The 24,560-nt window shown below is 44.8% G+C and overlaps 1 protein-coding gene and 1 pseudogene across 1 annotated transcript in view; both read left to right on the top strand.

Moving 5' to 3' along the window:
* TDRD9 (tudor domain containing 9) overlaps positions 1-14,319 on the top strand; it is a 106,542-nt gene extending 92,223 nt beyond the window's left edge. The window contains exons 35-37 of the mRNA XM_060165164.1: positions 5,031-5,149; positions 12,239-12,311; positions 13,650-14,319. Coding sequence (XP_060021147.1) covers positions 5,031-5,149; positions 12,239-12,311; positions 13,650-13,751 — 294 coding nt within the window. The 3' untranslated portion in view covers positions 13,752-14,319. The remainder of the gene's footprint in view (positions 1-5,030; positions 5,150-12,238; positions 12,312-13,649) is intronic.
* On the top strand, positions 1,509-2,396 carry LOC132528972 (large ribosomal subunit protein eL6-like; annotated as a pseudogene).
* Positions 14,320-24,560: the final 10,241 nt, after the last annotated feature.

Raw genomic sequence — 24,560 nt, 5'->3', positions numbered from 1 at the left:
TTAGATCATAGACCTAGTCATGATTTATGGAGCTGTATAACTTCTAGAAGTAAATACAGGAGAAAATCTATATGACCTTGGGTTTGGCAATGAGTTTGTAGATGCAATAAAGCATAATCTGAAAGAAAAAATTGATAATTTGGACTTCATCAAATTAAAACCTGCTCTGCAGAAGACCCTGTTAAGAGGATGAAAAGACAAGCTACACACGGGGAGGAAATATTTGCAAATATGTATCTAAGGAAGGACTTTTGTTCATAATGTGTAATGAACTCTTAAAACTCAATAAAATAAGCAACTAAATTAAATATGGATGGCAATAAACCAATGAAAAGGTGTTCAACATCATATGTCATTAGGAAAATGCAAGTTAAGATCTCAGTGACGTACCTCTGCAGACCTATTAGAATGGCTAAAATCCAAAAAACTGAAAATACCCAGTGCTAGCAAGGATGTGGAGCAACAGGAACACTGTTACTGCTGGTGGGAGTGCAGAGCGGGGCTAGTGTTTTGTGGAGGATAAGGTTCTTCAAAGTTAAACATACACCGACCGTAAGACCCAGGAGTCCTACTTTTAAGTATTTATCAAAGAGATTTGAAAACTTACATCCACATAAGACCTGTTTGTGAATATGGATTGCAGCATTCATAATAGCTAACAACTGGAAGCAGTCAAGATGTCCTTCAGCAGGGGATGGACGAGCTGTGGCACAGCCGTATACAGGGGAGTACTCCTCAGCAATAAAGGGAGTGAGCAGTTGATTCCTGCAACAACGTGAGCGAATTTTAAATGCATGTTATTAAGTGAGAGAAGCCAGGACTCGGGGGCTGCAGATGGTATGATTCTATTCATATGACATTCTGGAAAAGGCCAGACTATAGGGACGGAAAACAGATTCGTGGTTCCTGGGGGCAGAGGAGTGATGGACCACAAAGGATACCACAGGGACTGGAGAGTGAAGGAGCTGCCCTGTGTGTGCTGCGGGGGTAGATGCATGGCTCTGTGTGCTTGTCAAAACCCGTAGTCTGACTACCAAATGTAAAATAGATGGCTAGTGGGAAGCAGCCACATAGCACAGGGAGATCAGCTCGGTGACTTGTGACCACCTAGAGGGGTGGGGTAGGGAGGGTGGGAGGGAGACACAAGAGGGGGGGATATAGGGTTGTATGTATGTATATAGCTGATTCACTTTGTTATACAGCAGAAACTAACACAACATTGTAAAGCAATTGTACTCCAATGAAGATGTTAAAAAAAACAACAAAAAAACAAAAAATCCCATAGTCTGGGGCTTCCCTGTTGGTGTAGTAGTTAAGACTCCACGCTCCCAGTGCAGGGGGCCCGGGTTCGACCCTTGGTCAGGGAATTAGATCCCACGTGCATGCTAAGAGTTCACCTGCCACAACTAAGGAGCCCATGTGCTGCAACTAAGGAGTCCACCTGCTGCAGCTAAGACCTGGTGCAACCAAATAAGTAAGTAAAAAAATAGTTTTTCCCATCTTGCAAGATGGCGGGTGAAAAGGCTGAGAAGCCAGATACTAAGGAGAAAAACCTGAAGCCAAGAAGGCTGATGCTGGTGGCAAGGTTAAAAAGGTGAAGCAGGTTAAGCAGGGGAAGCCCCACTGCAGCCGAAACCCTGTCCTGGTCAGAGGAATTGGCAGATATTCCCGATCGGCTGTGTATTCCAGAAAGGCCTCGTACGAGAGGAAGTATTCAGCAGCTAAATCCAAGGTTGAAAAGAAAAAGAAGGTGAAGGTTCTTGCTACTGTCACAAAACCAGTTGGTGGTGACAAGAATGGTGGTACCCGGGTGGTTAAACTTCGCAAAATGCCTAGGTATCATCCTACTGAAGATGTGCCTCGAAAGCTGTTGAGTCGCCGCAAAAAACCCTTCAGTAAGCACGTGAGGAAACCGCGCCAGCATCACTCCTGGGACCATTCTGGTTATGCTCACTGGGCGCCACAGAGGCAAGAGGGTCATCTTCCTGAAGCAGCTGAGCAGTGCCTTGCCACTTGTGACCGGGCCTCTGTCCCCCAATCGAGTTCCTCTGCGGAGAACACACCAGAAATTTGTCATTGCCACTTCCACCAAAATTGATATCAGTGGTGTGAAAATCCCAGAACATCTCACTGGTGCTTACTTCAAGAAGAAGAAACTGCGTAAGCCCAGGCACCAGGAAGGTGAGATCTTCAACACAGAGAGAGAGAAATACGAGATTACAGAGCAGCGGAAGGTTGATCAGAAAGCTGTGGACTCAAATTCTGCAAAGAATCAAAGCTGCTCCTCAGCTCCAGGGCTACGTCTGCTCTGTGTTCGCTCTCATGGACAGAATTTCTCCTCACAAAGCAGTGTTCTAAACTTCTTACAAAGAACCTGATTAAATAATTGGGTCCAAAAAAAATAAGTAAAAAAATAAATATTAAAAAAAACCCAACATAGTCCGTGCCCCGTGAAAGAGTGGAACTCCAATATATGCAATACACACACACACACACACACACACACACCCGCAACACCGACTAGGATTTGGGGGATAATTGCATTGAAGGGGGTGAGGGGAAAAGGAGCTTTGGAAAACACTTTTGACTGGAAATGGTAAGGCTCCTGTCTTCTACTTGGTAAAGTTGTTTCTCATGGAGTGCAAGTTATTTCTGAAACTGTGTGCTACTGGGCTTGAGCAACAGAGTAAATGGACGCAGGAGCCAGGTTTCTCATTACTAAACTTAGAGATGGACTTAGAAAGGAAGGCTAGAACACACCCTGTGGGACAGGGTGACTGAGAGACATGGTTCAGTAGGAATTCATGTTTAACTTACTGCATGCAAGTAAGTTACGTGTGTATACGTGATTTTGTACACACGCACCAATAACCTAGCTCTCTGAGCGCAAGAAATGATGACACCCCAGTAGCCATGAACAAACCCAGGGCCCAGATTGCGGTTTCTGATAGGATTTTCCAATAAAAGGAACCCGGGCTCCTTGGAGAAATGGGCAGAGGAAACACAGGATGAGCCTGGAGCTGCTTGTAGAGCCAGGAAGTAAAGAAGCACTCAAGAAACAGAAGTGTGCAGCCTGTCACAGGGACATGGAGGCCAGTGGCCAAGGTTGGGACAGAGCAACAGAATAAATCACGGGGTATTGGGTTATAACTCACAGTGTCCAAAGGGTGTAAACAAGTGATTGAATAAACAAATGGGGACGAGGAGACAAATCTTCCACTCAGGAGAATTCCCAGCAGTGCCCAGGAGGTGGAGCTTACACCTCCCCTGTTCCCTCCTCCCCGCTTTGAGAGTGGACTAGACTTAGTGACTGGCTTCCATGGAGCCTGGCAGACACTGCCTCGGCTAAGTGGCCAAGGCCAGCATCACCAGTGATCCGTCCTGGCGATGGCGCACACGTCCTGACGGGACGGGATGAGAAGGGCCCCCACCTCTGTGGGGTTCTCCCCAGAACTCACCACCCCAACCTAATCATGAGAAAGGCGTCACATAAGCCCAGAGTAGGGGGCATCTCACAAAATACCTGACCAGAAATCAGAACTGTCAAGGTCTCAAAAAACAGGAAAGGGCTAAGAAACTGCCCTGGACCAAAGGAGACCGGGGAGACGTGACAACATGTGCAGTGTGGTGCCCTGGATTGGGTCCGGGGATAGAAAGAGGACGTGAGTGGAAAAGGTGGTCAAATCCACATGGAGCCTGGACTCCAGTTAATAGTGATGTGCCCAGGTCAGCCTCTGAGTAGTGACAGATGGACTGCGGGTGGAAGGCGTTCGTGTCCGGGAGGGGTGCACGGAACGTCTGTTCTGTCTTCGCTGCTCTTCCTAAGTTTCAGATTACTCAAAGCAGAAGGTTCATTAAACACTATGGCACAGGCTGGAACAAAATATGCCACGTTGTTGCTCTGGGGGCACTCCTCAGGCTTCTGTGGGAACGTTGCACACAGGGCGACAGCAGGGGCTGAGAGGGGCGGAAAGGGTGAAGGGGTCAGGCACATGGTGACCGGTGGTAACTGGACTTACTGTGCGGTGTATACAAGCACCGAATTATTCTTTTGTACCCCTGCAACTAACATACTGTCATGTACCAATTGTACCTCAATTGAAAAAACACACACAAGGGATTTCCCTGGTGGTCCAGTGGTTAAGAATCCTCCTTCCAATGCAGGGGACGTGGGTTCAATCCCTGGTCGGTGAACTAAGATCCCACATGCTGTGGGGCAGCTAAGCCCATGTGCTCTAGAGCCTGCGTGCCACAACTACTAAGCCCACGTGCTCTGGAACCCGTGTGCCACAACTAGAGAGAAGCTCGTGCCGCAGCGAAAGACCCCACGTGCCTCAACTAAGACCTGATGCAGCCAAATAAATAAATACTAAAAAAAATTAAGGAAGAAAAGACACACACAAAGTGAGAGGAACATATGGTCCTGCCTCGGTATCTGTGGGAGATTGGTTCCAAGACCCCCCTCAGATACCAAAATCTGCAGAAGCTCAAGTCCCTTATATAAAATGGTGTAGTATTTGCATATAACCTGTGCACACCACCCATACACTTTAGATGATCTCTGGATTACTTACAATACCTAATACAATGTAAACCCTATGTAAATAGTTGCCAGTGTATGGCAAATTCAGGTTTTGATTTTTGGAACTTCATGGAATTTTTTTTTCCTGCATGTTTTTGATCCAAGGTTGGTTGAATCCACAGATACAGAGGGCTTACTGTGTATGTGATACAAGTAGATTTTGAACAGTGTAACCCCATGGGTTAAACTATTAAATTTTAGTAGAAGTTTAAAAAGTGTGCTTACACTGAAAAGTCTGAACCTTCCTTGCTGTTTCTTTTCTGTTATTGCTTCTTAAATTATTGATAGTGGTTATTGGTGTTATTTGTGTTGTTTTGATAATTTCTTCCAGAAACAATACTGATGATAATCATGAAAATATGAAATCTGAATGCTTATGAATTATTTAAATGTGGAGTGGAATTCAATTATAGAAGAACCATATGAGTACGTTGCCATTTATTTACAGATTAATATTCTCAGAGCCGCTATTAACAAGCTAGTGTGTGATGGACCAAATGGATCGATGTGTCTTGGGCCAGAAAGGATCACACAGTTGCAGGATAATGCTCGGCAGAAACTTTTAGGGTGAGTTGTGTGATGACAAGTTTTCTTTCTTAGCTGTCTAGATTGTGAATGCCTTGAATTGTTTATGAGACGTGATAGACTGATCCTCTGACGCGGGGCGGCATCTAGAGGTGCCAGACGGAGGCACCAGCCACCTGTGTCCTGATCGTCTGCCAGGAGCCAGGCAGCAAGTAGGGGCGGCTTGAGAATGTGATAAAGAGACCCTTTCAAATGGCACAGGCAGGTCGGAGGGAAACCACAGTGGGCACCTCAGGGGCAAAGGGAGGGAAGGGGCCTGGGCTGTGGAGGCTGAGAGGCTGTGTGGAGAGGACCAACTTACAGGAGTGGGCCCCGCTGTCGTGCTTCCCCCTCCCCCTCCGACACTTGCTGGGCTCTCCGTTGGCCAAACCCAATCCGAATCCCTAGGACAGGGGCTCTCGTTGGTGCAGCCCGTGAGCCCAGGTCAGCCTGGACAGCTCAGAGGAGGCCGAGAAGGGAGGACAGACATGGGGGAGGAGCAAACAGAAGGCTCCCGGCACATCCAGTCCTGTGCGAGAACAGGAAGCAGTGGACACCTTTCAGAAAGGTGTTAGATAAACAGAGCTGCCTTAGCCATTGTGATAAAGGCTGAAAATATTTTTACGTGAACTTTGTGTTGAAGTTTAACATACATACAATGCACAGGTCATCTCAGTGTGTTTGCATGCAGTGAATGTGCCACGTGACCGGCAGCTGAGGGAAACCGTGTTATAAAACATAAGAAGTGCTCATAAGCCAAAAGAAATCACCCAAAATGCATATGGGAAGGAGTGGCAGGTCACCAAGTTGGCAGATGCTCCCTGTTCTTACACAGCTCTGCTCCCAACAGCACAGGATGCCTTCTCGCCAGGAAGGACCAGTCACCTGGTGCTCCTTTGCCTCTCCTTATTCCCTCTCTCTCCACCCCCGACGAGGGTGGCCGTGTCCTGACTTGCTGTGCTCTGGGTAGGCGGGGGTTAGGGTAGCAGTTCAGTGATTTTAGTAAGTTTGCGGACTTGTGCTAACCATCACCACAACTCAGCTTTACAACAGTTCTGTCATCCCCAAAAGTTCGCTTGTAAATACCTTAGAACAGTTGTGGTGATAGTCACACAAATCTATAAATTTACTAAAATTATTAAATTGTGTACTTAAATTAATTAGTTCATGGTATGTACCTCAATAAAGCTGTTTTTAGAAACACAAGTTCTTAGTTTGTCAGCAACTCCTGTTCCTACCCCCACTCTGGGCAACCACTGAGCTGCTCTTGGTCTCCATAGATTTGCCTTCTCTGAAAATTTTATGTAAATGGCATAATGTTTTTTTTAAAAAAATCTGGCTTCTTTCATTGAGCATAATATGTTTGAGGTTCATCCGTGTTGTAACATGTTTGTTCTTTTTAACAACTGAATAATACTCCACTGTTTGTGTATGCCACATTTCCTTTATCCATCCATTCACCAGTTGATTAAATGTTTGGATTGTTTCCAGTATTTGGCTGTTATGAATAATGCTACTCTGGAAAGTCATGTAAAGTCTTTGAGTGAACATATATTTTCTTCTCTCTTGGGTAGATATCTAGGAGTAGAATTGGTAGGTTGTATAGTAAGTTTATGTTAATTTTTTAAGAAATGGACAAACTGTTTTCCAAAGTGACTCACATATTACATTCCCACCAGCAACATGTGACAGTTCCAGTCTCTTCACATCCTTGCCTGCACCTGGCATTGTCAGTGTATTTTTTGTTGTACTTAATCTAGTGGAGTTATGGTAGTATCTTATTATGGTTTTAATTTGCATTTCCTTAATAACTAATGATATAAAAGATCTTTATATATCCTATTAACCAGTCATACACCTTTTCTGGTGAAGTATCTTTAGATCTTTTCCCTGTTTTTTAATTGGTTTGATTGTCGTCTTATTGAGTTGTAGAAGTTCTTTATAAATGCTAGCTAAAAGTCTCTTCCGAATATGCAATTTGCAGATATTTTCCCCATCACATAGCTTGTCTTTTCATTTTCTTAATGGCATATCCTAAAGAACACGTTATTAATTTTGATGGTGTCCACTTTAGCTTTTTTAAAAAAAATTTTATGGTTTATGCTTTTGGTGTTATATCTGAAAAATCTTTGCTAAACCCAACTTCACAGAAGAGTTTTCTTTCTCCTCTGTTTTCCTCTAATTCTTATATTTACTTATGGTACTGAGGTCTTTGATCCATTTTGAGATGATATTTGTATATGGTGTGACGTGTAAGAGTCTTAAGTTCATTTTTTCACATATGAACATCCAGTTGTTATAACATCATTTGCTGAAGAACTGTCTTTTCCCCCTCTGAATTGCCTTGGCACCTGTCAAAAATCAATTGGCCATAAATGTAAAGGTTTATTTTTGAACTTCCTATTTTGTTCTGTTGATTTATGTCTGTCTTTAATAGAAATTGGGTAGTGTTAGTCCTCATATTTTGTTCTTCTTTTTCAAAGTTTTTTTTTTTACTCTTTTAGATCCTTTTACTTTCCATATAAAATTTAAGATCGGCTTGTCCATTTCTACAACAAACCTTGCAGGGGTTGTGATGGGGATTGTATTGAATCAGTAGATCAGTTTGAGGAGAACTGCCATCTTAACGGTATTGAGTTGTACAATGCACTGAGCTGGAATGTCTGTTAGATATCCTTTAATTTCTCTTAACACTTTTTATGGTTTTCAAGTGTGCAGTATTTTGTTAAATTATTTCTATTTTAGTCTTTTTGATGCTATTGTAAGTTTAAATTGTTTTCTTTATTTTTGCATTGTTCATTGCTAGAAATGAACAATTGATTTTTTTTTTTTTTTTTTTGGCAGTACACGGGCCTCTCACCGTTGTGGCCTCTCCCGTTGCGGAGCACAGGCTCCGGACGCGCAGGCTCAGCGGCCATGGCTCATGGGCCCAGCCGCTCCGCGGCATGTGGGATCTTCCCGGATCGGGGCAAAAACCCGTGTCCCCTGCATCGGCAGGCGACTCTCAACCACTGCGCCACCAAGGAAGCTCGATTTTTATATATTGATCTTTTATCCAGTGACCTTGTTAAACCTGTTTGTTAGTGCCAGTTTTTGTAGGTTCTTTAGGATTTCCTACACACAGGATCATATCTATGAATAAAGACAGTTTTACTGCTTCCTTTCCAATCTGTACACTCTTAATTTCTTTTTCCTGTTTTATTATACTGGCTAGAACCCTCTGTATTGAGCTGAATAGAAGTGGTGAGAACATACATCTTTGCCTTGTTCCCAGTTTTGGGGAGAAAGCATCGTTTTTCACTGCTGAGTATGTTAGCTGCAGGTTGGCTGCAGGGTTTTTGTAGAGGCTCTTTATCAGGTTGAAGGAGTTCCTTTCTATTCCTAGTTTGCTGAGAGCTTTCATCAGGAAAGAATGTCACATTTTGCCAAATGCCTTTTCTGTGTCTGTGAGATAATCATGTTTTTTTTCTTTGATTTGTATGGTATATTACATTAATTGCTTTTTGGTTGTTAAAGCTAGCCTGCATTCCTGGGATGAATTCCACATAGTGTGTAATTCTTTTTATAAACTTGTTTTATTTTTATTTATTTTTAAAATTTACTTTTATTTTTGGCTGTGTTGAGTCTTTGTTGTTGCATGCGGACTTTCTCCGGTTGCAGCAAGCGGGGGCTACTCTTCGTTGCAGTGCGCGGGCTTCTCACTGCGGTGGCTTCTCTTGTTGCGGAGCTCTAGGCATGCAGGCTCAGTAGCTGTGGCTCGCAGGCTCAGTAGTTGTGGCACACGAGCCTAGTTGCTCTGCAGCATATGGGATCTTCCCGGACCAGGGCTCAAACCCGTGTCCCCTGCATTGGCAGGCGGATTCTTAACCACTGCGCCATGAGGGAAGTCCCTATAAACTTGTTTTATAGCAAACAAGTTAAAGGTTTTTAATAGGTTTTTGCTAAAGATTTTTCATCCGTGTTCATGAGGGTTATTGGTTTCACAAGATATCACAAGTTTTCTTGTGATACCTTTGTCTGATTTGGTATCAGAGTAGCACTGGCTTCATAGAATGAGTTAGGAGGTGTTTCCTGCTATTTTCTGAAAGAGTTTATATAAGATTGATATTTCTTTAAATATTTGATAGAAATTACTAATGAAATCATTTGAGCTTGGACTTCTCTTTGTGGGGAGATTTTAAATTACTAATTTCTTGTGTTTTAGGTCTGTTCAGATTTTCTTTCTTCTTAAGTCAGTTTAGCTTAGCTAAAATTTATTAATTCTGTTGACCCCTTTAAAGAACTAACTTTTGGTTTTGTTGATTTTTTCCCCCTAGTGTTTATCTTTTTTCTGTTTCATTGATGTTCACTCTCATAATGATTATTCCCTTACTTCTGATTGCTTTGGGTTTAGCATGCTCTTTTTCTAGTTTCATAACTTATAAGCTTAATTATTGTTTTGAGACCACCTTTTCTGTTACAGACGTTTAAAGCTATACATTTCTCTCCGTTACTGTTTTTGCTGCATCCCATACTTCTTGATTTGTTGTATTTTGATTTTTATTCTTTGTAAAATATTCTCTAGTTTCCCTTGTGATTTCTTCTTTGATGGGTTATTTAGAAGTATATTGTTTAATTTTCAAGTATTTTGGTATTTTTCAACTTTTTAAAATGTTGATATATAATTTATTTCTGTGTAGGTATTATACATACTTGGAATGATTTCAGTCTTTCAGAATTTCTTTTAAAATTTATTGAGACTTGTTTTATGGCCTGACATACAGTCTTTCCTGGAAAATGGTCCATGTTCACTTGAGAAGAATGCACATCTGTTGTTGGGTGGGGTGTTTTGTAGATGTTGGGTGGATTGAGTTGGTGTTCTAGGACTCACTGTCTTTGCTGGTTTTCTCTCTAGTTCTGTAATGTTGAAACTGGGATATTAAAATTTCTAACTAATTATTGAGTTATTTCTTTTTTCAAGTCTGTCAGCTTTTCTTTTATGTCCTTTGGGGCTCTGTTAGACACGTTTATGTTTATAATTTTTGTATCTTTCTGATGTATTAGCCCTTTTGTCATTATGAAATCTCTCTTTTTATTCTAGTAATATTTCTTGTTTTAAAGTCTATTTTGTCTGATATTAATATAGCTACTCTGGCTTGGTTTTGTTACTGTTTGCATGGCATATCTTTTCCTATCCTTTTACTTATAACCTATTTGCATCTTTGAATTTTTATAAATGATTTTTCTGCCCTATTCCTGCTCTCCTCTCCTGTGGGACTCCCATTTTACATGTGTTTGTGTACAGTTGATGTTGTCCCACTGATCTCTGAGGTTCTGGTCATTTTTCTTCAGTCCTTTTTCTCTGTTGTTCAGATTAATTAGCTTCTATTGATCCATCCTTAAGTTTACTGATTCTTTATTTGTGCATCTCACACCTGGAGATTTTGGTCTCCTACATAAGGAATTTTCCATTTTAGTTATTGTACCTTTCAACTCTAAAATTCCTCTTTGGTTCTGTGGATAGTTTTAAATTTTTGTTGAGATTACCTTTGAGTCATTACCATCATATTTTCCTTTATTTCTTTAAACACAGTTTGCTTTAATTCTTTGTATGTACTCGCAGTGACTTTTTTAAAGTCTTACCTGCTAAAACCACATCTGAGTCCACTCAGTCAGCTTCTGTTGGCTGTTCTTTTTTTTATTCCTGAGTCTGGGTCACACATTCCTGTTTCTTCACAAAATATCTCATAATTTTGGCTGAAAATTGGGCATTTTAGATAACGTAGTGTATTAATGTAGGGTTTTGATTACTCCCTGCAGAATTCTGCAGAATCAGTTTCCCCACCATGTTGTAAGGCCACTAATGCCTGTTTTTTTAATTCTTCTTTTTATTTTTCAGCCTGGCTTGTTAGGGGTCATCCTTGTGTCTGCATTGCTTAGTGCTCAGCCAATGATTAGTGAGAAGTTGTGCTTAAATACCTAAGTCATTAAGGCTTCTGCCCTCTGCCGGTGGGTCTCTGTGTGGGTCAGGTAGTCCATCCAAAGTTCAGGCAGTTTTGAAATCTGGCTTTTGTTTCTTGCCAGGGCTTTCCTGTGCGTGCATGCCACCTCCTAGTTGGCCAGGGCCGTGTGGCAGGCCAGGGGCCTTCGTAGGTCTCTGCTGCACGTGTGTGTGCAGCTTCTCCGTCAGCTAGGGAATGTGTGGTGAGCCCGACTAGCCTCTGCGGCACTCGTTTGCAGGATCTCCCTCTTGCATTTCTGGATTGTCAGCTGGTCTGCTGCTGGCCCCAAGCAGGACCAGGGCAGAAGGCTCCCAGAGCTGTGGGCTTTCTCCATTTATTTCCTACTGAGGTTGCCATTTTCACTGACAGTGCTGCCAGGCATGAGGGTTTTTACCCTCTGCTCCAAATCAAGTAAATTCAGTCTGGCAGTGAAGATGCCTGTTTTCACCCTGGGAACACTAGGGTGCCAGGTTGAGCTGGTGGGGTGGGTGTGAGTGGTGGGTGGGAGTAGCCCCAGGCATGAATTCCACAGACTCCACTGTTGTTACCTGGAGTTCAGCAGTTTTTCGTGAATGAATGCTTCTGATTTTGCTTTTGGTTAATATCCAGAGTCTTCAGGCATGTTTTTTGGACGATTTTGTCTAGTTTTATAGTTGCTTGGAGGGGTGGTGCAAGAAGATTTGCAGACTTCTTTACATTCTTATTGCTAGAATTCTCTATCTCTGCCTTTTTAAGCTGATGACATTTCCAACTTGTCATGGCTGCTTAAGAATAAATGGTATAAAAGATCCTCTTACATTTCCTAGAACTTGACGCAGTAACCCAGGCGATGTGTGGTAACAGCAGCTCCACTGGTTACTAGGGGAACACAGAAAACAAGGGTCAGTCTTATAGACCCACGTTGCTCCATTTTTTTTGTTTTTGAATGTATAGGGGGTTAAAATATTCTCTGATCATAATTACATAAATTTTGACCTTTAAGAAACTTATTGGAGTTACAATTCTGAGGGAAAGTACGTAGGATTTAAATCTCATTTTAAAAATCACAGTAGTGTTTTCAATTACTAATGTATAATTAAGGTGACTTAAACTCTCTTTTTTTAAATTTTAGTTTGTTCTGTCCATTGAAACCAAGAGAGAAAATTGTTCCTAAGTGGCATGAAAAGCCATATGAGTGGAATCAGGTGAGTGAGAAATAGGTGGCCACATGAGCAGCCTACCACCAGGATTGATGGGAACAGAACTCTTGATGGATTCAGGGGCTCCAACAGGGTTGGTGGAGGATGCCCGGGGAGCAGAGGGAGCCTGGCGGCAAAGTGTGTGGTTCTTTGGTTAACGGGGCAGGGTCACAGGCCACACAGGCTGTTTCTGGATAGTATACTCTGTGTAATGTCTTGGTGAAAAATTAGACCTCAGGCTAATTATCCTTTAATTTTGGATAAAACAGGTATGAATGTTTGGATTAGCTTTTAGGGTACATTGGTTGTTGTTGGAGTGGCTTGGAGACATCCACCTTCTCACTGTGCCCTCACATGGCAGAGAGAGTGGTGTCTCTCTGGTGTCTCTTCTTATAAGGGCATTAATCCCATCCTAATCCCATCATGGGAGCCCCACCGTCATGACCTCATCTAACCTGAATAACCTCGCAAAGGCCTCATCTCCAAATTGGGGATTTGGAAGACACAATTCAGTCCATAGCAGTTGGGGATTTGGAAGACACAATTCAGTCCATAGCATTGGGGATTTGGAAGACACAATTCAGTCCATAGCAGTTGTGAAGTAGGGCACGGCCCATATGGGGCACCTTGACATTTCCTGTCTGTAAGATTTAGAGTAAAATGTAATTTCAGGAAAGGAACTCAGGGAGGAATTTGAAGCTTTAATCCTAGAGCCAAGGATGTCTTTATAAATAAACCGGCTGGGGCACTAGTTTCTCATCCCTTTGGCAGTGGAGGTAGGCTACCACCCCTGGAGATGGTGTTGTCCCACTCTGAGTCTGGAAGTTACTTCTGCTGCAGAATGTTCCTTCTCTCCATGTGCTCCATGACTGGTTTCCCCTGTTAGAGCCCTGAGGACCAGTCCCTGGAGCCAGCTTCATCATGTGCACAGAGCTGTGCCCCAGCCACCTCTCCTACAGCCTCCACGGGGGTGTTTGAAGCTAATAGCAGGGCTTACTTTGAAAGCAGAATTTCATTCTGAGGTTGGTGTGGTTTAGAAAACTTACATGCTTTAATGCCTCTGTTCACGTTTACTGTTCACAGTTACATAGGAAGGAATGTATGGGAGATTTCTGGGTAAAGATTGCCATATTATTAGGATGAATTTAAAGATGAAATAGCAGATATATAGTATTTATTGTTGTGAGAATAGAGAAGCGTTCTGTAAATATTTTTAGAAAATTAAAAGAGTAGTTTCTGCCATCTTATGTGTCTATGTATATGTGTGTGTATAATTTTATTTGTTTTACTTTATGTCTAGAAAAGTCCCATTGCAGAGCCTGACTGGTCCTTTTGCCCCGATAGGTTGATCTGAAGCTGGTGATGGAGCAGGCGGACCGGGAGAGCAGCAGAGGGAAGAACACCTTTCTGTACCAGCTGCACAAACTGATTGTCCTCAGTTCCTAGACGGGACGCAGGCTGTACCCAGCCCTCCTGGGGGCCACGGAGGCCTGTTAAAGGCTCCACCCGCAGGCTGCCTCCCTCTGTCCACTCTGTGTGAAAGACCTTCTCGGTCCCAGTTCCTTTCCTCTTCGGATGGTGGCTGGAGAGTGGTATTTCTGTTCAAGTGAAAGATTGGGAAAAGTCTAGTCTTTTCTAGAAACAGAAGATCACTGTATTAATAAACATTTTGGGAAAAGTTATTCTGAAAGAAGACTTCATTTGGAAAAAGAGCTGTATTTTGCTTTCAATTTACTAAGGTAAATATAAGTGGCTAATTTTTCATGTAAGGTTCTAGAACATGCTTGTATGTTCTGTTTTGTTACGGTGATTTAAACCTGGGGCACAGGAGAAACCAGGGCTCCCAGTGTACCACAAGGGGAAAGCTGTGTGTTTTTTTCAAAACCATGTGGCATTTTCTAATTTTTTTTCCGTGAAGGAAAATACCTAATTTTGGTAAAACTACTTCAGTTTTGTATATTTTAGGTTTCTACTTAAGTTAAATTCTTAGTCCACATTTTGGAAATTAGAGAGATTACCTGGTCACTAATATATCTATGTTAAAACAATAAAAGCATTAGACTAAGTTTGTTTCTGACAGTTATTAGAGGAGATTAAAAGGTATTTCATTCTGAAAAAAATCCAAATTTCTAAAACTTATAAAGGAATATAGACTTCTTTTTAAAAGTCAACTTTTGTCAGACAGGGTTTCACCAGAAAAGCAGAGCCACTGTAAATGCAGCAGTAAATGAGATCTGAGTTAGCTCTTACACGAGCGTGACAGGAGCTGGAGTGAAGGTCTGGAAGGGCCAGAGGGCGGATCGGAGAAATGGTCCACCTGAGCCGGCTGCTTACAGGCGGACAGCTTGAGGCTTGTGAGAGCCCACATATTTGGTCAGCAACGTGGGGTCATGACCAGGAGCTCATGTAGAGAACTCGAAAACCACCCCTTCTAGGGGAGCTTCTATAAACTGGGGGCCTGGCCAAGGGCTGTGCTGGGCCGGCAGCCAGGAAGCACGCTGGATGCTGAGTGTGCCGGCAGCAGCGGCTGCGCCCGACACGACCGTCTGAGCACATGGCCCCCACTTCACCTGTGCCCCAGTCTTGCTCAGCTGCTTCTGAGGCAGCCCAGAGCAGAAGCATTCCAGTGGGGGGTTTCTGGGGAATGCGCTTCCCACCTTTAATCCAGGAGGTGGTGCTACCAAGCTAGCAACACACCATCCTTTGTTCAACTTTAAGGTTAAGATTTCACCTGCCTTGTGAAAAGAAGCAGGATATTTTGACCCTGGTGTTTGCTTTTTGCTTTGCCAGGTGGAAGTAGTTAGCCCATGTCTGCAGAGTGAGCACATTGTGGGGTTAGCAGTGCAGGAGGACAGACCTGAGCCGATGAGCACCCATTCTGCTTGTTAGCTTTTGAATAAAAGTTCTGTGAATGGTTAAAAAATTAAATAGTACCAAAAGGCTTGTTTAAAAAATATATATATATAGTTTTTTGATTTCTCTGGTTCTCACCCTCAAAGAAAACCATTCTAACTCTTACCTGTTTTTTTTTTTTGGAATTGCCTCCATCTTGATAAGTACTTTATTAAGTAAATTATGCTTTTTCATGATTTCCGCTTTAGTCATTAATTGCTGCTATAATAGATGAAGATTGAGCTCTTTCCATCATTCTGTACCTTATTTTCCCCATCCCTCATACAGTCACGTCAATATTGCTGGTTAAATCAGTCATCGGTCTTTATAACATTAACTTTGTAAATATTATTTTCTGCAAAACCAGGTAGTGTATTTGATGGCATCTCCTTCCACATCACTTTAATTTAGAGGGTAAGTGCCTTGCTTTTCATGTGCATAATTCTCTAGTCACATACTTTTAAACAGTTGTTTATTCTTAAAAAGTTATGTATTACTTGCTAAGTAAGTAACTTTATTTAAAAAGTTACTTAGGGGCTTCCCTGGTGGTGCAGTGGTTGAGAGTCCACCTGCTGATGCAGGGGGCACGGGTTCATGCCCCGGTCCGGGAGGGTCCCATGTGCCGCGGAGCAGCTGGGCCTGTGAGCCATGGCCGCTGGTCCTGCGCGTCCGGAGCCTGTGCTCCACAGTGGGAGAGGCCGTGGCAGTGAGAGGCCCGTGTACCGCCAAAAAAAAAAAGTTACTTAGTAAGTAATACATATCCATGATGTGAAATGAAAAGGTTTTAAAGGGCAGGTAGGAAAAGTCTGTCTTTCCATCCCACGAGCACTGAGCTCTTCCCTGAGGCGGCTGTGGTTTCTTCATTTGCACAGTCCTTCAGCGGGTGTTTATTAAGCACATACTGTGCCCCAGGCACTGGGGCAGGTGCTTACGGACACTGACACCCTCACAGAGCTGACCTCAGAGTGTGTATAGGCAAAGGACGGGCAACCAGGCAGGCAGTTGTAAGAGCTGTGAAGTCAGTTGAAGGGACTGAAGGGATGGGGCAGAAGGTGCCTGCTGTCTATAAAGGGCCCAGTGGTAAATGTCCTAGGCTCTGTGGGCCACGTGGTGTCTGTGCTGCTCGTCAGCTCTGCAGTTGTAGCTCAGAAGTTGTCGTAGGTGATACTTAAACAAATGAGTGGGGCTGCATTCCAGAAAAACTTTATTTTTAAAAACAAGTGTCAGACCATGGTTGTTGGTTTGCTGACCCTGCAGTAGAGGGCAGGGGCAGGTGCAGGGCAGTGACACTGTCCTGTAGACGGCAGTCAGGGAAAGCCTTTGTGATGGGGGGACAGCAAGTAGAGATCCCATCTGGGGATATCTGGGAAAAAGGTGTTCTGGGCAGAGGAAAATGTGCCCAGGCCCTGAGGAGGGAGCACATGCTTGGTGTATTTGGAGAGCCAGCCAGGAGTCTGGGGGCAAGGATGGTTAGGAGGGGACATTAGACAGAAGCCAGGTCTGGGACCGTGGGGCAGAGTCAAGCTTTTATTCTGAGTGAGGTGGCAGGCTCACAGAGGGGCTTGAGCAGTAGTATCGTGCCTCAACTGATTTTCTGAGAAAGACCATCCTGGCTGCTGCATGGGGCACAGGGTGAGACCACTGTAGGTAAGGCCCAGGGAGAGACACTGGTGCTGAGAGCAGGTGGCCGGACTGGGGTGTGTTCCAGAGGGGAAGGGACACGAGGGAAGAGGGTTGGATTTGAAAAATCAGAGAGGAAGAACGTTCTCGGTCCACCAGTGTAGTGGGCTGAACTTCCTCTCAAAGCTGTGTCCACATCTTAACCCCTGGGACTCTCTGTAAGTGTGATCTGATTAGGTAAGTTAAGGATGCTGAGATGAGAAGATCATCCTGGATTTAGGGTAGGCCCTAAAGCCGATAGTCAGCATCCTTATGACAGACACACAGGGGACCCAGAGGGAAGAGGCCGTGTGAAGATGGAGGCAGAGACTGGAGCAGTGTGGTCTTGAGGCAAGGACCACCTGGAGCCCCCAGAGGCTGGAAGAGGCAGGGGGAACCTCCCCTAGAGCTGTGGGAAGAGTGGAGCCCTGCTGGCCCCTTGGTCTCAGACTCCTGGCCTCCAGAGCGGTAGAGAATCCACTTCTGTCGTGTCAAGCCCCCCAGTGTGTTACAGCAGTCACAGAAAGCCAAAAAATGGACACAGCTGTCATCTTTCTAAGATCTAACACGGGAAAAAATGGCTCCAAAGAAATCCCACAGTGACAGAAGCTCTGACTAATACAACTATAGATAGAACACACCTCCCCAAACATTCTCTGTTTAGAAAATTGAGCAGGGAATTATACAGATTTAGTGAAATTCATTCCAGAAAATACTTTTTTCAGTGAAAATTTTCATTGTTGATATAATGCTAATTAATGTGTTTTAGATTCACAGACACTTTGTCAGAATGGTGTCAGAATGGCAGGCGAATGCCTTGTAGCTGAAACTTCCTGCCTGATGTCTAGTTGCTGCCCCTTCTCCCGTCCTCCGCCCTGTGGCATGCACGTCACCTCAGTGCTCAGATGCCTCTAGTCCAGCCTGGACGTGCCTTTGGCTGTCGTGTCACCATACAACCTTGCAGCCTGGGTCCCAGTGCCACGGGGCTATTTCTCATCATTTCCTGAGCATTGCACGTACTTGGGTATTCTGTCCGTGCACACAGTGTTCCTTCCGCTTGGACTGACTTCTGCCCCTGCTTGCCCCTGGTGAATTCCTCCTCTGCCTCTGTACACCCCCAGTGGTGCCCCTTGTACTGCAAAGCTGTCCGTAAGTCTCTGGACAGAATTAAGTATCCCGTTTCCTGGGTGGTCCAGGCATCTGCTTATGCTACCAGAATGAAGTGGTTCATGTATTCCACAAGCATTTCTGGATTGCCTTTTGAGGGGTTAGGGCCCCTTAGTAAATGCTAAGAGAGGGGTTTCACATTATATGTCTCTTCAGGGTAGAATCTGTATTCATTTCTGAATCTGAAATACCTGACACCTACTTGGTATTCAAATGCGGTTTGAATAGAACCCACCACAGCCTGGGGAGGGAGGGAGGCATCGGCATAGTGTCAGGAGGGGAGGGGCTGAGGGGTGGCCCTGTGTTGAGAGGAGCAGGAGGGCCACGGGCGGGGTGAAAGCCACGGGCATACACCCAGACGGTGCTCCTGCCTGTCCAGGCTTCTCCGGCAGGGAAACCCGATGGCGCTGGCCAGTGCATGTGCCTCGAGGCAGCTGGCAAAGCCACCTCCTGTCACGGGGCTTATTGCCATGGAGATGTCAAAGTGCTGTGCTCAGATGTAAGAGCGACTTGCTAAACGTGAAGTGGATTAGTGAATCCCAGCAGTTCTGACTTAGAAGTGCAGAAGGAGATTATCAACGTAAGTAGTTTTAGGAAGAGGCAGCTTTCTGGACAGGTGAATACCTGCTGGCGCCAGGCACAGGGCGCTGGAGGTAGAAGTGAAGGAGGCTTCCTGCCCGCAAGAGCTCATGGTTCAGTGAGGAGACAGTGCTCAGGAGGAGCGCGGTCTGTGTTGTCACGGGGCAGCCGGGGCCGCAGGGGGCTCTTGTCGAGGGCGGGCCTTAGCCAGGTGCAGGTGGGCGTGGGGGGAGTCTGCCCGAACTCGGCGTATCTGCTGAGCTTTGAGGGCAGGTGGAGAGTCTGATGAGGAAACTGGTTGGGGCCCGGAGGGGCAGCTGTGTGAAGACGCTGGAATGCCTGCACGGTCGGGAGACTGAGCGGTTCTGGGAGACTGAGCGGTTCTGGAAGGTTCCGGAAGGCTCAGGTGTAGGATCAAAGGCAGGGAAACTAGCCCGAGGGGAGACTGAAGGGGTGGGGAGCAGCTGTTTTTCTGTCTGCCCTGCAGTACCTCCCCGACCCTGTCCTGAGAACTCTGGACACTGGACACCCCCTTCTGAGTATTGCTTCTCCTCCCAGGCCATCTGTGTGGTGGGCCCCATATTGATCCAGAAGTGGGCACCTGCCTTCACTGGACCACTGTGCCCCCTGTCAGGTTTTTAAATTGGAGATCAGGGCGTCAGGCCACTCTCGAGTGGCTGAAACGAGAAGGCCTGAAGCTCTGGAGTTCTCTTCTGTGGGGAGAAGGCCAGCCTGCTGCCTGAGTGATGGCTGAAGCCATCATGTCCAGAGAAGCAGGGATGGGAGGGGCAGGGGAAGGACATTTGAATCCTTTGTTCTGGCCTCAGTCCTGCCCCTGGGGTCCGTAACACCATCCAGAAGTCTAATAATAAACTCTGCTTGACAGGTAGGCTGGTTCAGGTTGGGGTTTTGTCTGAGAGAATGCCAGCAGGCAATGGAATGTGGGGTTTTATAATGAAGGCAGTGCCTGCCAGCGAGGGGTGTTAAGCAGAGCAGTGACATGATAATGTCTGAACTATAGATAATGCCGGCTTCAGGGTGATGAATAGATGGAATGAATAGGAGCAGAAAATGATGAGACCAAAGACTGGGAGAACAGCTGCTCGGGCAGGAGGAGGGGACCTTCCAGGACCGAGGCAGGCAGTGGAGCTGGGGAGAGAGAGCAGAATGGATTTCCAGACCCCTGAAGGAGGTAGGCTTGATGTATAACTGAGTGATGAACAGTGTTCTGGGGTGGCCTTTAGGGTTTAATTTAGATAATTGGGTCAATGGTGACATCTTTTGCCAGGAAAATAACAGTTTTGGTGGAATGGGGAAGATTGTGGATTTGAGCTTGAATCACCCATGGGTAGCTGAGCAAAGATGTATAAGAAGCTGTGAGGTGTCTGGAGGTCAGGAGAGGCATCTGGGTGGAGGGAAGGGTCTTGGATGGAGCAATTTAAGATGATCACTGAACTATTTTATTTTTCCTCTTAGAATTTAATTTCCAAAACACGTTTGCAATTCCATCATGTGTCACCATCTTGGTGGCCATCAGCATCTCCGATCCAGTAACTTCCTGACCCAGTCTCTCCGTGGCTTCTGTTTTTCCTCTGCTTCTGCCCATTCTTCCTTTTAGAAGTAGGGATCCGATCATAAAAGTCAGTGTTCCACAGGCCTCCTGGGCCATGGTTAGTGCGTTGGGGAGATGGGGGAAGAAAACATCTTGGCGTGGGAAGTACTTGGACACTAGTCTTCACGTGATGGCCATGGTCACAAGGGCTGTGGAAGGGGGGGAGCCCTGAATGGAGACTTACAAACAAGCAAGGGGAGAGATGCAGTGGCTGCAACCTGGGCAGACCAGGAAACTGGGGAGGGAGTGGTCAGAGGCAGTCCCTTTGTGATGAGTAATAAACATGAAGGTGAAGGGAACAGAATCAAGTGTTAGTTATTACGTGGACTGAATTTTCCCACCAAAGGACAGGTACCTAAATAGAGCTGAGAAATAAACAAAACCCAGCTCTACACTACACAGCTAACACAGCTTTAAGTGTTTTAAGAGAACACACTTAAAGTGGTGAAAGTTGAAAATAAAGATGAGGGCAAAGATAGCAGATAAATGAGAACAAAAAGCAGAATGTGCAGTTAACATCAGACGAGGTGAAGTTTAAGGTCAAGTGTGTTGAATTAAGAGGAATGTTATGTAATGTCAAAGGCACAATTAATGGTGTGTTAGGAACACGTGTGCACCAAGCAGCATAGTGATGGAGAGCGTGAACAGAAAGTTTCTGGAAATGCTGGGAGAATTTCATGCAAATACAGTGCTAATGGGTGACCTTGGAACACCTGGGTTCACTCCTGAGCATTCTAATTGACCAATTAGGATACAGAAATTAAATCATACAGTCAATAAAGCTGATATAATATGTATGTAGAATCCAGCATCCCTCACATTTCAAGTATCCTTTCCCTTAGGTTAGTGAAATGTTTACAAAAATAGATCATGTACGTGACTACAAAGAAACACTTTTTTTAAAATCAGAGAACTTAAAGGCCACATTTTTTTGGTTATAATCCATTAAAGTTGGACATAAATAATAAAAAGGTGTCCCCCTCCTTTCCAAATTTTAACTGCTTGGAAATTAGAAAAAGAAGATGCACATATATAACTCTTGGATCAAAAGAAGAAATTAAAAGAAAAATTACAAACTGCCAAGAATGCAATGAAAAGATGCTCTGTGCTGAAATGTGTATGATTCTCAGGCTAAAAGAAAAAGGAACTAAGTATTCTTAAGAAATTAGACAAAGAAAAGCAATTGCTGGGACTTCCCTGGTGGTCCAGTAGGTAAGACTCTGTGCTCCCAGTGCAGGGGGACTAGGGTTTGATCCCTGATCGGGGAACTAGATCCCACATGCCGCACCTAAGAGTTCGCACGCCACAACTAAAGATCCTGCATGCCACAATGAAGACCCGTTGCAGCCAAAATAAATAAAATATTTTTAAAAACTTTTTAAAAATTGCTTGGAAGAGAAATATAGTAAAGATATAAAATCAGGAAATAGAAATTAATCAGGATAAATAAGTCCAAAAGCTGGTTTCATAAAAATAGATAAGCCCTTCACAAGTCTGACTAAGAGAAAAAATAAGAACGGGAGCAAAACAGGCTAAACGGAGTAAAATTCCACCACTAAAAAAGGGTCTGGCATCAGCTTGGCTCACAGCCTGCAGAGAACAGATGACCCAAATGCTGACTAATCTCTCTCAAGCCACCTTCAGTTCATCTGAAGAAGCTGGCGCGTGACTTTAATGTCACTACACAGAGCCCGCTTAGGAATACAGACAAAAAAACCCTAAATTATCACCAAACGGAATCCAGTGATGTTAAAAAAAATAATAATAACTGACAAAGCAGGGCCTATTCCAGGAACGTAAGAGCAGTTTCATGTCAAGAACCATCAGTCAAGTCCCACATAAATACAGGAGGAAAGGTGTGTGGTTCTGTTCAATGGATGCTGAAAAGCCATTTCATGAAATTTAGCATCCATTGCTAAATCAAAAGAAAAAATGAAGTAAAGTAGAAACAGCAGAGAGTTGCAGGCAGTTCTTGCACAGCAGGCGGGGCGGCGAAAATGCAGACAGTCTGCAGACAGTCTGTCCTGTGAGACGCTTGGTCAGAACAGTAGAACACTGTCCGCTTCAAATACAGAGAATAATGAAAAGAATAGTCAATCTAGTGCATATCGTACACTGTAATTTAAAAGATTGGAAACACTGAGAATTAAAGTGAAAAAACAGTGGTTTGAACAGCGCTTCCCTCTTTTCACCGTGTAACTTTTGGCGCGGAACCGTCACAGTCCTTCCTCGGTCGGGACGAGCCTCCAGCACCGCCCTCTTGCCGGAAAGCTGGCCCTGCTCCCTCGACGTCCTCCTCCCCGTTGCCCCAGGTCCCGGGCCGCGCACCTCCAGCCCCAGAGCAGCCGCAGGGCCTGCGTCCCCTGCAGCCTCTCTTCTAGGGGCGTTAGGGTCCACTCCGATTTCACTGCCAGTGTTATCAGCGCTTTTCCTATCTTTGCTGCACTTTCACCTCAATTGGCCGATTTCCTCTTTCAAGTGTCCGTTTTTGTAAGACATCATGTGAGTTTGTCCCTGGTGAGGCAAGGAGGCGACGCCACTACAGGCTTTGCAGTTTGTGTGTGAGTGAAATAACACACTCGGTGATCAGGGACCGACGGACTTCGGGAGAAACGCAGGAGGACCGACGGAGGAGCTCAGCGCGCGCCCGGCTCGTCCCGGGCTCAGTTGCTCACGGTCACCACGCTGCGGGGACTGGGGTCTAAACCGAGTTGTTGGGAGGCTGGTGCTCCTGAAAAGGAATGAAAGCCCAAAATCCACAGTAAGTGTTCTCTTCAGTGGCAAAGCATTCAGACCATTCAGTTAAAATTAGGAACTGGACAGGGATGTCTCCTGTCCCTATTGTTTAAAACGACTTGAAGGGGCTTCCCTGATGGCGCAGTGGTTAAGAATCCGCCTGCCAATGCAGGAGACATGGGTTCATGCCCTGGTCCGGGAAGATCCCACATGCTTCGGAGCAACTAAGCCCGTGCACCGCAACTACTGAAGCCAGTGCGCCTAGAGCCCGTGCTCCGCAACAAGAGAAGCCCCCGCTCGCCGCAACTAGAGAAAGCCCACGTGCAGCAACAAAGACCCAACACAGCCAAAAATAAAAACAAATAAATTTATTAAAAATTAAAAATAAAACGACTTGAAGGTTCTAGCAAATGCAATAAACCTAGAAAGATGGAATAACTGATCCAACGTTAGACATAGATAAAGCTCTTTTTTGCTGGTATGATGTATAATCTGTGTGTTGGGGTCCCTAAGACCTCCTGCAGTTTTGGTGATTCCCCAGCAGGACTCACAGCTAAGAGTTATGACAGCAAAAGGATACGAAGTAAAATCAGCAAAGGAAGCAGGCACAGGGCAAAGTCCATGAAAACAGCAGGTGCAAACTTCCAAGAGTCCTCTCCCAGGGAAGTCACACACCGTTAATTTGTCTGGCAGTGAGCTGTGACAGCCTGTGTGAAGTGCTGTCCACCAGGAGTCTCCTCGGAGTCTCAGTGCCCAGGGGTCGGTCATCTTGGAGGCTGGTCGCCTAGGCCCCCTCTGCCCCACATGCACTGCGATGCCAGTCTCCCAGTTCGGCATAAACCTCAGCGTTTATGCAAAGGGTTTAGGCTCAGTGAGTCACCCTTATCAGTTAGAGAACGGCGGGAACCCTCCTGAAGTCTAAGCTCCCAGATGCCAGGCAAAGGCCAGCCCTGCAAGCAGAGGCCTTTCCAGGAGTCCAGTATCGTGCCTGCTGTGTGAGCTGTGCAACAACAAGATCCTTTGGTAAGGCTTCTGGACACATGCTAGGGATACCAAGCTCATTAGCTTCCGTGGCGACGAGAGCCTAGAAGGCCTTCCATGTACATCCTGAAAAAATATGCTTCAGAATAAAGGTGGAGCATGTATACCCTCATGAAGAAAACTGAGATGGTATCGAAAGACAGAAACAAAATCTGAACAGATGAAAAAGCATACTTGGGAAGATTTTACATCATGAAAGATGTCGTTGATATGCAAATATAGTACAATTCCAGTAAGAATCCCAATGAGGTATCTTTTTGGATTTGGATGAAAATATCTTAAAATTGTATGCGGATGAGTAAATGCCCAAGGATAGAATCCTGCTTGAGGTATGGGCAGCCCCTTATTAACCTAGATGGGAAAACCAGAAGCTATACAAGCAGATACAAACATATTTGATTAACGCTGAAAAACGTCGTATGGCAAAAGACACCATAACCAGTCAACGGGTAGAATGGAAAATATTTGTGATGTGGATGACCAAGGGCTAATATATACTACGCAAAAACCTTAAAAAAAAAAACCCATCAGGAAAGAGCAACAATCAAACAGAAAAACAACAATTATAT

The sequence above is a fragment of the Lagenorhynchus albirostris genome, chromosome 1, assembly GCF_949774975.1.
Source record: "Lagenorhynchus albirostris chromosome 1, mLagAlb1.1, whole genome shotgun sequence".
Taxonomy (NCBI): Eukaryota; Metazoa; Chordata; class Mammalia; order Artiodactyla; family Delphinidae; genus Lagenorhynchus; species Lagenorhynchus albirostris.
This window is presented reverse-complemented; position numbering and strand designations above follow the sequence as displayed.